Source organism: Argopecten irradians, chromosome 8 (genome assembly GCF_041381155.1).
Source record: "Argopecten irradians isolate NY chromosome 8, Ai_NY, whole genome shotgun sequence".
NCBI classification, from domain to species: domain Eukaryota; kingdom Metazoa; phylum Mollusca; class Bivalvia; order Pectinida; family Pectinidae; genus Argopecten; species Argopecten irradians.
In genome coordinates, this window is record NC_091141.1 from 43,452,421 (window position 1) to 43,468,068 (window position 15,648).

A 15,648-nucleotide genomic window follows, 5' to 3' on the forward strand; every position below is an offset into this window, starting at 1 on the left:
TTTCTCGGCCTGATGGTCAGACTTCTAGTCCTGATGGTCAGATCTTCTTTGATCAGACTTCTAGTCCTGATGGTCAGGCTTCTAGTCCTGATGGTCAGGCTTCTGTCCTGATGGTCAGACTTCTAGTCCTGATGGTCAGACTTCTCGTCCTGATGGTCAGACTTCTCGTCCTGATGGTCAGACTTCTCGTCCTGATGGTCAGACTTCTCGTCCTGGTGGTCAGGTTTTCTCGTCCTGATGGTCAGACTTCTCGTCCTGATGTCAGGTTCTAGTCGTGGTCAGTTCTCGTCCTGATGGTCAGACTTCTCGTCCTGATGGTCAGGCTTCTAGTCCTGATGGTCAGGCTTCTAGTCCTGATGGTCAGACTTCTCGTCCTGATGGTCAGCCTTCTAGTCCTGATGGTCAGACTTCTTGTCCTGATGGTCAGACTTCTAGTCCTGATGGTCAGACTTCTAGTCCTGATGGTCAGACTTCTCGTCCTGATGGTCAGACTTCTAGTCCTGATGGTCAGACTTCTCGTCCTGATGGTCAGACTTCTCATCCTGATGGTCAAACTTCTCGTCCTGATGGTCAAACTTCTCGTCCTGATGGTCAGGCTTCTAGTCCTGATGGTCAGACTTCTCGTCCTGATGGTCAGGTCCTTCTCTAGTCCTGATGGTCAGACTTCTGTCCTGATGGTCAGACTTCTAGTCCTGATGGTCAGCTTCTGTCCTGATGGTCAGACTTCTAGTCTGGTGTCCTGATGGTCAGACTTCTAGTCCTGTCCTCAGTCATTTATCCTGATGGTCAGGTTCTTCTCGTCCTGATGGTCAGGCTCTCTTCTAGTCCTGATGGTCAGACTTCTAGTCCTGATGGTCAGACTTCTAGTCCTGATGGTTCCTGATGGTCAGACATCTAGTCTGATGGTCAGACTTCTAGTCCTGATGGTCAGACTTCTAGTCCTGATGGTCAGGTTTCTCGTCCTGATGGTCAGACTTCTCGTCCTGATGGTCAGACTTCTCGTCCTGATGGTCAGGCTTCTAGTCCTGATGGTCAGACTTCTAGTCCTGATGGTCAGGTTTCTCGTCCAGATGGTCAGACTTCTAGTCCTGATGGTCAGGTTTCTCGTCCTGATGGTCAGACTTCTCGTCCTGGTGGTCAGGCTTCTCGTTATGATGGTCAGACTTCTCGTCCTGGTGGTCAGGCTTCTCGTCCTGATGGTCAGACTTCTAGTCCTGATGGTCAGGCTTCTAGTCCTGATGGTCAGACTTCTCGTCCTGATGGTCAGGTTTCTCGTCCAGATGGTCAGACTTCTAGTCCTGATGGTCAGGTTTCTCGTCCAGATGGTCAGACTTCTCGTCCTGATGGTCAGGCTTCTCGTCCTGATGGTCAGGCTTCTAGTCCTGATGGTCAGGCTTTCTAGTCCTGATGGTCAGACTTCTAGTCCTGATGGTCAGACTTCTAGTCCTGATGGTCAGGTTGTTTCTCATCCTGATGGTCAGGCTTCTCATCCTGATGGTCAGGCTTCTCGTCCTGATGGTCAGACTTCTCGTCCTGATGGTCAGACTTCTCGTCCTGATGGTCAGACTTCTCGTCCTGGTGGTCAGGCTTCTCGTCCTGGTGGTCAGGCTTGTTATTTTCCTACATCCAGTAAACTTATACAAAATGTTACTGTAAAGTGATATTATTCGCAGCATTGAAACGTTTGTTTATTTCACCTTGATGAGATATCCACGAATATATCCACCAATATATTCACGAATATATCCACAAATATATCCACAAATATATTCACGTGAACATATCAATCAGAGTAAACCTTGAAGATTTTTATTCTAGAGATACAGAGCGGCGAAATGGATCAGTCCATCAACTGTTTGAAAGCTGACCTCACAATAATATCCATCACCAGTGAAAATATCAATACCAAAAATACTGACTTCAAAACAATGTAAAAAACACACCGCATTCTTAATGCGTTTTATCAAAACAATACAATGGTATTAAAAAGTAAACAGTATAAAATCATACCAATGAAAAGGCATCAATTTACATTTACTAAAAAAAAGTTTCATTAAAGGATGAAATGGCACACAAAACTACCTTCCTCATAAATTATTTTTTGAAATCTTATACCAGTTTTCACCATCCCAAGACTGGTACGTTATTCTAGGACAACATTCGTGATTCTCAGGAGTCAACATCCCACCACCAATCAACCAATTAAAATGTTTAATGATTAAAATATAGGTGTTAACGTTGATCTTCTACAAACAGGATGCAGATCAACTTTGCTATGACAAATCCAACCTGATTCTTTAATAATGTGCCAAACACTTTATGTAATTAAGAGAAAATTTTAAAATTTCATACTGCTTATTTTTTTTCCCAATTTTGTGAAAATGAATATGTCAACATTTCAAGCTCCAGATGTGATATCTTAATTAAAACAAGAGGCCCAGAGGGCCTGTATCGCTCACCTGGTTTTTTGTCACAAGACTCTGACAATTAGAATAATAAGCAAAATTGACTCCCAAAGTTTAATTTTGAATCACAACCATACAATGATGCTATTGATACAATACAAATATGCTATCCAATACATAGGTTAAGAGACAAAGTAATTTATTTGAAAGTAGTAGCCTAATTGACCTTTTTGACCTCGCATCTATTGCCGTCTAAGGCCCCGGGGGTCAGCCCTATCATTTGTACAATTTCAAATCCCAACCCTATAAAGATGCTACCATTGCATTATAAGTGCTCTTCCGTTCTTAGTTGCAGAGAAGAAGTCGTTTATATGGAAATAGCTAAATTAACCCCTTTTGACCCCACCCTTCAGCCCCCCGGGGGGTCAGCCCCATCATTTGCAAAATTTTGAATCCAAACCCTATAAGGATGTAACCATTGCATTATGAGCGTAATCCCATGTTAAGTTCCAGAGAAAAAGTCATTTATATGGAAATTGACCACTTTTGACCCCGCCCCTCAGGCCCCCGGGGGTCAGCCCTATCATTTGCACAATTTGGAATCCCCACACTATAAGGATGCTACCATTGTATTATGGGTGCTATACCATGCTTAGTTTCAGAGAAGAAGTCGTTTATATGGAAATAGCCAAATTGGCCCCTTTTGACCCCGCCCCTCAGGCCCCCGGGGGGTCAGCCCCATCATTTGCACAATTTGGAATCCCCACCCTATAAGGATGCTACCATTGCATTATGGGTGCTATACCACGCTTAGTTGCAGAGAAGAAGTCATTTATATGGAAATAGCCAAATTGACCCCTTTTGACCCCGCCCCTCAGGCCCCCGGGGGGTCAGCCCTATCATTTGCACAATTTTGAATCCCCCACACTATAAGGATGCTACCATTGTATTATGGGTGCTATACCATGCTTAGTTTCAGAGAAGAAGTCGTTTATATGAAAATAGCCAAATTGGCCCCTTTTGACCCCGCCCCTCAGGCCCCCGGGTGGTCAGCCCCATCATTTGCACAATTTGGAATCCCCACCCTATAAGGATGCTACCATTGCATTATGGGTGCTATCCCATGCTTGGTTTCAGAGAAGAAGTCGTTTATACGGAAATAGCCAAATTGACCCCTTTTGACCCCGCCCCTCAGCCCCCCCCAGGGGTCAGCCCCATCATTTGTACAATTTTGAATCCCCACCCTATAACGATACTACCATTGCATTATGAGTGCTATCTCTTGCTTAGTTTCAGAGAAGAAGTCGTTTATATGGAAATAGCCAAATTGACCCCTTTTGGCCCCGCCCCTCAGGCTCCCGGGGGATCAGCCCCATCATTTGTACAATTTTCAGTTAGTAGCCCATAAGGATACTACCAGTCAAATTTTGTTGAAATCCGACCAGCGGTTATGGAGAAGAAGTCGATTGTTGACTGACGACGGACGACGGACGACGGACGCTGCGGTATCCCATAAGCTCACCTTGGTCCTTCGGACCAGGTGAGCTAATAATTACCTCACTAATATTGGAAAAATAAAGTTTTTGTGGAAAAATACCTAAATATTTTGAAAAACTCTAAATTCTTCCTAAGAAAATACAAGAAAAAAGTTGAACATATTTATACCAATAAGGACCACGTGATTTAAACAAAAGCTCTAAAGTATGATTATGAGTTTTATCCTCGCATTCAAACCTTTAACAGCATGTAGGTATGGAAATTACTAACAATGATCAACTACCTTATTTCATATGTATAAATTTACTTAAGAAAACAATTAAAATCTCCCCTGTTTAAAACTGGATAAAAAAGTTCACAACTAGACGGTTATAACACAACTTTGATTTAAGGTAAAATAACTTTTATAAAACGTCCAGGCAGAGGATAGTCTCGACAGACCCATAAGGTGTTGTATGTATAAATAGAACAGGAAAGGCCAAGGTCATATAAAAGGTCAAAGGTCATCATCATTGATACATAATGTATTAAAATGTATAAATGGCTGGGGAATGATCAGAGACACAAACTTTTACATACAGTTCTACCAAAGTTCATAAAAGGCAAGTGTACCCAGTATATTAAGGTGACTAAATACACATGTGTAGGGACATGTACATGTGCTTTCACATACCAGCACACACGTCCAGTGTGCTATGTACAGCAGAGGTACACATACGAGTGGTGAACTTTTTATTTTCAATTGGTTTGAGAGATTTGAGCACATTTATTGTACGAGTATTATATAATGCACTTAAAACATATTCCATTCATAATCACAAGTGAGTACAAGAAATCTGTACAACAGTTGTCATCACTATGTTTTAAAGTCATGAAATGATCAAAATATTGGTTTTGCAGAGTTTTAAGTTCCAGTTCTTATTTATTCACTTGAATAGTTGTTAAGTTATTAAGAGAAGGGCGACAGGACTGCAGTGATAACTACTGTATATGTCACTCCACAGAACAGGACAGTTACCTCTACCCTACACATAAACATCTAAATATAAAACTTTAAAAGAGATTTGTACATGACATAAAAGGATACATGATGAGACAAGTAGGAATGGCTTGATGGGGAGGCTATTACAGATCGCACATTTTAACTCAAGATGATATATAACATCCTGGAGATAATGAAACATCAAGGGGAGATAACTTGGGATGATATTAAAGGGAGATAAACCACAGTACATATTTTACATGACACTGTAAATACAGGATGAGGGATGATCAGGGAATAATAATATGTTATTATGAAAAAACATCCACAATATCAATAAAAAATCTTACATCAACTTTCACGAGATTACACATCATTCAAGCAAAGCATCCGCTGTCAATGTCAGCTCTAACTTCACATTAGATAACAACACATAATACATTGGTCAACAGGAAATCCGTTATGGAATCTGTTATAAATAGACTTCTATGATCTTATAACTTCTATACACTTTATCATGTTCACGTAAATTTCTTAATCAACAGTCTTTAATACAATTTGTCTCAACATTAAAAAAACTTCAACATTAATTTCAACGTGACATGTTCTCACAACTCAGTGTAAAAATAAGTTGAAAACTATGTAATACATAAATGAACAGGTTGAAAGTAACTACTATGTTCAGTTAACACAGGACATTTTTTTAATGTAACAGAGCACATGATGGGACCTCTGGATTACTGTTCTGACGCTCAACCGATTGAGCTAAAGAGAAGTTCTCTCTAGCCGAGCGGCATATTGCAGCTCGTATTCACCAGGGCTACATTAACATTGCCAGAATGCACTTACATAGTAGAAAAATTTAGTTCTTTTTCTTAAATATTTAAACAAATTTCCTTCTCGTAGTGATTATCAAATGTAAGCATGAAACATTATTGGTAAGGAGGAGTTAAATAACTGAACAATTTTTTGATATACAAAATTATCGAACATCATTAAAACATATCAGTATACCGCGTACTTAATTCGTCAGAATCTCCATCAATTACCTTTTTTACAATTCTGTGCTCTGTACATAAATTCTACACTCCATTTCAACACTTGAATCTTAAATTCACATCTCATATGATGGTCAATTTCAATGTGATACAATATATTCAACACAATATATTGCATACATCTCAGTAGAAAAGATCTATGCTTTGAGCACCTAAACTTTTCTGCAATGGCATATTATGACGATTATGAATATGTTTGTTCCATATGATGATTAATGCCTCCGCTAAAATATAGTACGTTTGGAGTTACAAGTTAATAACTTGTGTCTGCATCTCCTTGAAGTTTTCCTTCTGACATCCTGTCCGGGATGAATATCTAACAGACTCTACACTACTGCACAACGAATAGGTTAACAATGATTTCCCATTTTCCACACATACACACTGTGTAATAACAGCGTAATCATATGAATCTGTACCACCAAAATGTTATTTAATCGTCTATTCCATCTTGGTAAATTACAGAGTTATCTGCCCTTGTGGGTAGCTATCTGCAAAGGTAGATAACTCTGTAGTATACAAATGCAGAATAGAATCGCTTTATGAGTATAAATAGCAAATATCCAACAGAAATGATTTCCATTTTAAACATGACTTTATGATTCTGTATGCTTCTCTAAAAACCATAGTCTTCATAATGGTGAAATTTGAGAAGGGAGATAACTCCAGGTAGCACAACTTTACGATGAAGGAAGATGGCAGCCAATGACTTGCAATATAGTAAAGCTGATGTTCAGTGTCTGTGACAATGTCCTGAGTTAGTTGTTATATAGATTGGCGTATGGCCCACCCTGACCTCGCGTTGGGTACGGAGATTTCTCTTGACAACGTGCCATCTCATACACAACGTCATCCGTCATAGACACGGGAGGGCCTCGTCGCAAGTAGTGGATGAGCAAGGACAGGAAAATGATGGTAAATATCTGAAACAGATAATGTGTATACTGAGCTTTTAACTCATTCGCCCCTGAAATTTAACTATGGACTGGTCTAATCTTTGATTAAAAAGAGTCTAAATTTGTCTTCAGGGGTAAGTTAGAAAATGTTCGTGAAAAGGAGCATTTACTATTTGATAATTGTTGAATATATGTACAATGTAACATTGACAAACTTACCACCACAGTCACTACAGATATGTGTACAATGTAACATTGACAAACTTACCACCACGGTCACTACAGATATGTGTACAATGTAACATTGACAAACTTACCACCACGGCCACTACAGATATGTGTACAGTGTAACATTGACAAACTTACCACCACGGTCACTACAGATATGTGTACAGTGTAACATTGACAAAACTTACCACCACGGTCACTACAGATATGTGTACAATGTAACATTGACAAACTTACCACCATGGTCACTACAGATATGTGTACAATGTAACATTGACAAACTTACCACCACGACCACTACAGATATGTGTACAGTGTAACATTGACAAACTTACCACCACGGTCACTACAGATATGTGTACAGTGTAACATTGACAAACTTACCACCACGGTCACTACAGATATGTGTACAGTGTAACATTGACTAACTTACCACCACGGTCACTACAGATATGTGTACAATGTAACATTGACAAACTTACCACCACGGCCACTACAGATATGTGTACAGTGTAACATTGACAAACTTACCACCACGGCACTACAGATATGTGTACAGTGTAACATTGACAAACTTACCACCACGGTCACTACAGATATGTGTACAGTGTAACATTGACAAACTTACCACCACGGTCACTACAGATATGTGTACAGTGTAACATTGACAAACTTACCACCACGGTCACTACAGATATGTGTACAGTGTAACATTGACAAACTTACCACCACGGTCACTACAGATATGTGTACAGTGTAACATTGACAAACTTACCACCACGACCACTACAGATATATGTACAGTGTAACATTGACAAACTTACCACCACGACCACTACAGATATGTGTACAATGTAACATTGACAAACTTACCACCACGGTCACTATAGATATGTGTACAGTGTAACATTGACAAACTTACCACCACGACCACTACAGATATGTGTACAGTGTAACATTGACAAACTTACCACCACGGCCACTACAGATATGTGTACAATGTAACATTGACAAACTTACCACCACGACCACTACAGATATATGTACAATGTAACATTGACAAACTTACCACCACGGCCACTACAGATATGTGTACAATGTAACATTGACAAACTTACCACCTTGGTCACTACAGATATGTGTACAATGTAACATTGACAAACTTACACCACGACCACTACAGATATGTGTACATGTAACATTGACAACTTACCACAGATAAGTTATACATTGACAAACTTACCACCACGCACTACAGATATGTGTTACAGTGTAACATTGACAAACTTACCACCACGGCCAACTGCACTACAGATATGTGTACAGTGTAACATTGACAAACTTACCACCACGCCTAAATGTACATGCTGACAACTGCCACAGATATGTGTACATGTAACATTGACAAACTTACCACCACGCCACAGAGATACATTGACAAACTTACCACCACGGCACTACAGATATGTGTACATGTAACATTGACAAACTTACCACCACGGCCACTACAGATATGTGTACAGTGTAACATTGACAAACTTACCACCACGGCCACTACAGATATGTGTACAGTGTAACATTGACAAACTTACCACCACGGCCACTACAGATATGTGTACAATGTAACATTGACAAACTTACCACCACGGCCACTACAGATATGTGTACAATGTAACATTGACAAACTTACCACCACGGTCACTACAGATATGTGTACAGTGTAACATTGACAAACTTACCACCACGGCCACTACAGATATGTGTACAGTGTAACATTGACAAACTTACCACCACGGCCACTATAGATATGTGTACATGTAACATTGACAAACTTACCACCACGGCCACTACAGATATGTGTACAGTGTAACATTGACAAACTTACCACCACGGCCACTACAGATATGTGTACAGTGTAACATTGACAAACTTACCACCACGGCCACTACAGATATGTGTACAATGTAACATTGACAAACTTACCACCACGGCCACTACAGATATGTGTACAATGTAACATTGACTAACTTACCACCACGGTCACTACAGATATGTGTACAATGTAACATTGACAAACTTACCACCACGGCTACTACAGATATGTGTACAGTGTAACATTGACAAACTTACCACCACGGTCACTACAGATATGTGTACAGTGTAACATTGACAAACTTACCACCACGGCCACTACAGATATGTGTACAGTGTAACATTGACAAACTTACCACCACGGCCACTATAGATATGTGTACAGTGTAACATTGACAAACTTACTACCACGGCCACTACAGATATATGTACAATGTAACATTGACAAACTTACCACCACATCCACTACAGATATGTGTACAATGTAACATTGACAAACTTACCACCACTACAGATATGTGTACAATGTAACATAGACACTACAGATATGTGTACAGTGTAACATTGACAAACTTACTACCACGGCCACTACAGATATATGTACAATGTAACATTGACAAACTTACCACCACATCCACTACAGATATGTGTACAATGTAACATTGACAAACTTACCACCACATCCACTACAGATATGTGTACAGTGTAACATTGACAAACTTACCACCACGGTCACTATAGATATGTGTACAGTGTAACATTGACAAACTTACCACCATTGCCACTATAGATATGTGTACAGTGTAACATTGACAAACTTACAATGTAACATTGACAAACTTACCACCACGGCCACTATATATATGTGTACAGTGTAACATTGACAAACTTACTACCACGGCCACTACAGATATATGTACAGTGTAACATTGACAAACTTACCACCACTACAGATATGTGTACAGTGTAACATTGACAAACTTACCACCACGGCCACTACAGATATGTGTACAATGTAGCATTGACAAACTTACCACCACGGCCACTACAGATATGTGTACAATGTAACATTGACAAACTTACCACCACGGCCACTACAGATATACCCACAGCACAGATAATAAAGAACTGCTCCTTCAGGAACTCCACTATGGCTCCACCACAGCCCTACAATGAACAGAGTATTTGTTATACAGGATAAAGAAGGCATCTTATTTATGAACATTATTATCATCAATTTTAACAGAGATCTAAGAAGAGATTGTCAATTTCGAAATAAAACAAGAGGCCAAGAGGGCCTGTATTACTCACCTGGTTTGTAATGCGAAGTAATGTTCTAAATACAGGATCATTGTTTCTTTTCTGAAGGAATTTGAAGATTTACCTCTAACTTCCCTATTGGGCCCCACTCATTCTGCTCCAAGGGTTCAGAGCCAAAATTTACCATTCAAATTGTGTTCCTCTTCCACAGAGGATGCTAAATTTGGTTATAATCCATGCAGAACTCTATGTCTAGTAGTGATTTACTTTTGCTAATGTGTTGACTGTCTGTGACGGTTCAAGTGTTTTGTCGTTCATACCATGGAAATCACACAAATTAAGCTATCTTTATTGTTTTGCATTTGTAGATTTCCTCTGTGGGTTCGTTACCTAGACTAGAGAGAAGAATAACTCACCTGTTCGTAGATTTCCTCTGTGGGTTCGTTACGTTGACTAGAGAGTACACTAACTCACCTGTTTGTAGATTTCCTCTGTGGGTTTGTTACGTTGACTACAGAGAAGACTAACTCACCTGTTTGTAGATTTCCTCTGTGGGTTTGTTACGTTGACTAGAGAGTACACTAACTCACCTGTTTGTAGATTTCCTCTGTGGGTTTGTTACGTTGACTACAGAGAAGACTAACTCACCTGTTTGTAGATTTCCTCTGTGGGTTTGTTACGTTGACTTGAGAGAACACTAACTCACCTGTTCGTAGATTTCCTCTGTGGGTTTGTTACGTTGACTACAGAGAAGACTAACTCACCTGTTTGTAGATTTCCTCTGTGGGTTTGTTACGTTGACTTGAGAGAACACTAACTCACCTGTTTGTAGATTTCCTCTGTGGGTTCGTTACGTTGACTTGAGAGAACACTAACTCACCTGTTTGTAGATTTCCTCTGTGGGTTCGTTACGTTGACTAGAGAGAACACTAACTCACCTGTTTGTAGATTTCCTCTGTGGGTTTGTTACGTTGACTAGAGAGTACACTAACTCACCTGTTTGTAGATTTCCTCTGTGGGTTCGTTACGTAGACTAGAGAGAACACTAACTCACCTGTTTGTAGATTTCCTCTGTGGGTTCATTACGTTGACTAGAGAGTACACTAACTCACCTGTTTGTAGATTTCCTCTGTGGGTTCGTTACGTTGACTAGAGAGAACACTATCCTTGTACATTTTACAGTATTTGCTGTCCTGACTAAGTGATGACTTGAGATACCAGTAACTACTACAACAGCTCAGTGGCGCCATGTTCTTACTGTTGGCCTCCACTCCAGCGTCCGTGTTCCCAATCACGGTCACCCAGTCAGAACTTTTATAGTCCTCAAAGTTCACGCCACCACAGCATTTTAACTAAAATAAAAAACATTTAGACTTAACAGGGTTTGTACCATATCCTACTAGCATCGGGTCCCTTCCTTTTTTCACTGTTAAATACTAAGATCAACGAGTCCCTTCCTTTTTTCACTGTTAAATTCTAAGATCAACGAGTCCCTTCCTTTTTTCACTGTTAAATTCTAAGATCAACGAGTCCCTTCCTTTTTTCACTGTTAAATTCTAAGATCAACAAGTCCCTTCCTTTTTTCACTGTTAAATTCTAAGATCAACGAGTCCCTTCCTTTCTTCACTGTTAAATTCTAAGATTAACGAATCCCTTCCTTTTTTCACAGTTAAATTCTAAGATTAACGAATCCCTTCCTTTTTTCACTGTTAAATTCTAAGATTAACGAGTCCCTTACTTTTTTCACTGTTAAATTCTAAGATCAACGAGTCCCTTCCTTTTTTCACTGTTAAATTCTAAGATTTTTTTTATAACTATGGAAACTCATATGAAAAGCAATATTTTAACAAAACCTTTGATACCTGCCTTTGTCTTATCCCAATTACAAAGAAATATTTTTGCACTGTGAAATTTTGATACTCTAAGAAAGCCAATAAACTTATTCACAACGATTCTATATCTTCTAATGAAAATGTGATAGGTCTAGTGAAAAGTCAGAAGACCCAGAGAAAAATCATTGAATGACCTATGGTGAGCACCTGTAACTGACACACATGGATTTATATAAGGGTAAATCACAAAGCAAACACTATCAATATTTGATGCATTCATGGATTTTATTTTAAGTGTTTTTTATTTTAATTTCAGTTAAAATAATCAGAAATTTTACAGAAAAACCCTTTCTACTGATGATGAGATCTCAACTGCTCAAACACAATACCTTCTCATAATTATAGATTTCCAACAGATCCATTCAGAACACTAGTAACTATGATGTCTGTATAACAGTCATAAACTCAGGAAGCTACAGTTGAAAGTAATTAAGTCTGGCTGGTCAGACAACGACTGACCAATACATCACTGACCACAGGGAATCATTGTGCTATAAATAACATCACCAGGACCTTCTGACCATTAACGTAGACCGTCCCTTCTGTGACGTCATTCGATTGTAACGTCACTTTCTGGATCCCGGCAAACATATTTTATTTCTCCGTACCCACCTATTATAACCCGCTTCGGATATCCGTAAATATTTCGTCTGCCAGCTTTCCGAGTGTTTACTTGACGTGTACCAATCTAAAGGTGTGAACTGTGTGCTAATCGGTCAATATAGTATAATTTTGAAGATTCGTGCATGAAGTAAATTCCAAGAATAATAATGGTCGCTGAACAATAACATGGAATACACATGGATTGACGGGGACCCAAAACGAAAAACTTCGCATCAGTTACTGTACGCCTAGCTAGTAACTGAACATCAGAATGACCGTCATGCTATGTACCTATGTTTTTGCAGGATAGAACGTAACTCCCACTGTATGTCAATGCTGAAGGAAGTGAGCGGTGTTTTGAATGCAAACATTCGAGTTTTGAGCTATGATAGATACGAATCGCAACATACCGGTATACTAATTTTCGTCCGGAAACGGATAAATAATGTACGGAATTAAAATTGCTGGAACATATTTTCATTTTTTTTTTTTTTTTTTGTTAAAATCTTTACTTACGATTTGAAAGATGCTGTAACGGAAAATAATCCATTTTAAAACAGTACCACACAGAGCAAAATAGACTCTTTTTGAAAGTTTGAGGTCAGGCCTACATGTAGCTTGCAAACTGGTTTGTTATATTTTATATAATAGGTGAATAAAATCATGAAGGTATGTAATTATCATGTTATCTTGTATGCTCCAATAATATAATAAATATAGAAAACTAACAAAGGTAAATGAATAACATAAAACGTTGAAAATGCTACGGATTCGCCTATTTTTAACGTTTTCAGGCCAAAATTTAAGGGGTATTAGAAAGCAAATCGGTCATATTTTGAAAAATAATGCGGTGAGGTATAGTTTTTATTGGCTTTTCTTATTGCAAATAGGTCAATCTTCATGGAAATTCTAAAAAATCAATTTTTCTTGAGATCATTTTTTCAGAAAAAAAGAAAACATGACTATTTTGATGCAATTTTTCACTAAAATTGGGTCCAGAATTACTTTTAAGATAACGAAATTTCGGTTTATTGTGGAAAACCCAGCTTATTTGATATATTTATGAATTATATATCACCTACTGAAGGTATGAAGATGTTACGAGCATATTCTTTATATGTTAAGTGATGTTACAAGGAGGAAATATTATTTATTTAAAAATCCTTAAAATCCGGAATATTAAGTCGTTAATACATATCTTTAAGCAACCCTGGAAGAAAAATCAGGATATACCTAAAATCAAAATGTCAAAAAATAAACGAAATCCCTGAGAGGAAACCAGAAGGGACGGTCTACCTTAATCTCAAATTTGAACAATATCAATTTTCTTAAAGTTAGGATATTGGGAGAATCAAACTAACATATTATTGGTTATCTTAGAATGCAATCCTCTTAATTCTATCATTCTCATTTTTCGAAGAACCTCATAAAAGTTTTTGTATGTTACATATTAAAACTTGGGTTACAGAGATTTATCACAAACAGGTTCCTCATGTTCCTAAATCTTTGTAATTTTCATGATTGTTATTTTGAGAATAGATATTTTTTTCTTTTAAGTTGTGTAGTATATTCCCTACAAATTACAAAACATCTTAACATTCTCCTATTATACATAAAACAAGACTTATTTTCCACTAGCATCCTCCTGTATATTATTTTGTATAATTACAGAGTTATTCCCCATTGTGGGTTAGTAATGATTGGTACAGAGTTATACCCCCTTTTGGGTTAGTTATAATTAGTACAGAGTTATTTCCCCTTGTGGGTTAGTAATGATTGGTAAAGAATTATTCCCCCTTGTGGGTTAGTAATAATTGGTACAGAGTTATTCAACCTTGTGGGTTGGTAATGATTGGTACAGAGTTATTCCCCCTTGTGGGTTAGTTATAATTGGTACAGAGTTATTCAACCTTGTGGGTTGGTAATAATTGGTACAGAGTTATTCCCCCTTGTGGGTTAGTAATGATTGGTACAGAGTTATTCAACCTTGTGGGTTAGTAATAATTGGTACAGAGTTATTCCCCCTTGTGGGTTGGTAATGATTGGTACAGATTTATTTGCCCTTGTGATTGTAAGCATTAAGGACCACTCCACCCACTAATAATCGTTAATCATCCAATGGGCAGATAACTCTGTAATATAACAAGAGGCCCAGAGGGCCTGTATCGCTCACCTGGTTTGTAATGCCAACTGAATACAGGTTCATTGTTTCTTTTCTGAAGGAATTCAAATATTTACCTCTAATTCCCCCATTGGGCCCCCCCCCTCCTGCCCCCCAGGGTCAGAGCCAAAATTTATACAAGTTCTGTTCCCCTTCCCCCATGGATGTTTGTGGCCAAATTTGGTCACAATCCATGCAGAACTCTAGGACAAGTAGCGATTTATAGGATTAACCTCTATTTCCCCTATTGGGCCCTGCCCCTCCTGCTCCTGGGGGATCAGAGCCAAAATTTATACAAGTTCTGTTCCCCTTCCCCCAAGGATGTTTGTGGCCAAATTTGGTTACAATCCATGCAGAACTCTAGGACAAGTAGCGATTTATAGGATTTACCTCTATTTCCCCTATTGGGCCCCGCCCCTCCTGCCCCCGGGGGGTCAGAGCCAAAATTTATACAAGTTCTGTTCCCCTTCCCCCAAGGATGTTTGTGGCCAAATTTGGTTACAATCCATACAAAACTCTATGACTAGTAGCGATTTAAAGGAAATGTTGACGGACAGACGGACGGACGGACGGACGACGGACGCCGATCCATGACATAAGCTCACCGGCCCTTTGGGCCAGGTGAGCTAAAAACACACATTTATAAGATACGTACCTCGACTTGCATGTAGTCGACTCCACTAGTAATGACATTATCCTTTCCATATTGGGTCTGTACAACCGTTCTCAGTAACTGGGATTTCTGTATTGTATCCTCTACCTGTTGCCATGGAAACAAGAAATCCAAAATTAAT

The 15,648-nt window shown here is 38.9% G+C and overlaps 2 protein-coding genes across 2 annotated transcripts in view; one reads left to right on the top strand and one right to left on the bottom strand.

Moving 5' to 3' along the window:
- Positions 1-293: 293 nt before the first annotated feature.
- Positions 294-743, top strand: LOC138329922 (uncharacterized). The gene has a single exon (XM_069277205.1). The coding sequence runs from the start codon at positions 294-296 to the stop codon at positions 741-743; it is 450 nt and encodes a 149-aa protein (XP_069133306.1).
- Positions 744-1,931: 1,188 nt separating this feature from the next.
- Positions 1,932-15,648, bottom strand: part of LOC138330442 (CD151 antigen-like) — a 56,485-nt gene continuing 42,768 nt past the window's right edge. Inside the window, exons 4-7 of the mRNA XM_069278070.1 lie at positions 15,510-15,614; positions 11,311-11,550; positions 10,022-10,105; positions 1,932-6,865 (exon numbers count right to left, since the gene is read on the bottom strand). Coding sequence (XP_069134171.1) covers positions 6,701-6,865; positions 10,022-10,105; positions 11,311-11,550; positions 15,510-15,614 — 594 coding nt within the window. The 3' untranslated portion in view covers positions 1,932-6,700. The remainder of the gene's footprint in view (positions 6,866-10,021; positions 10,106-11,310; positions 11,551-15,509; positions 15,615-15,648) is intronic.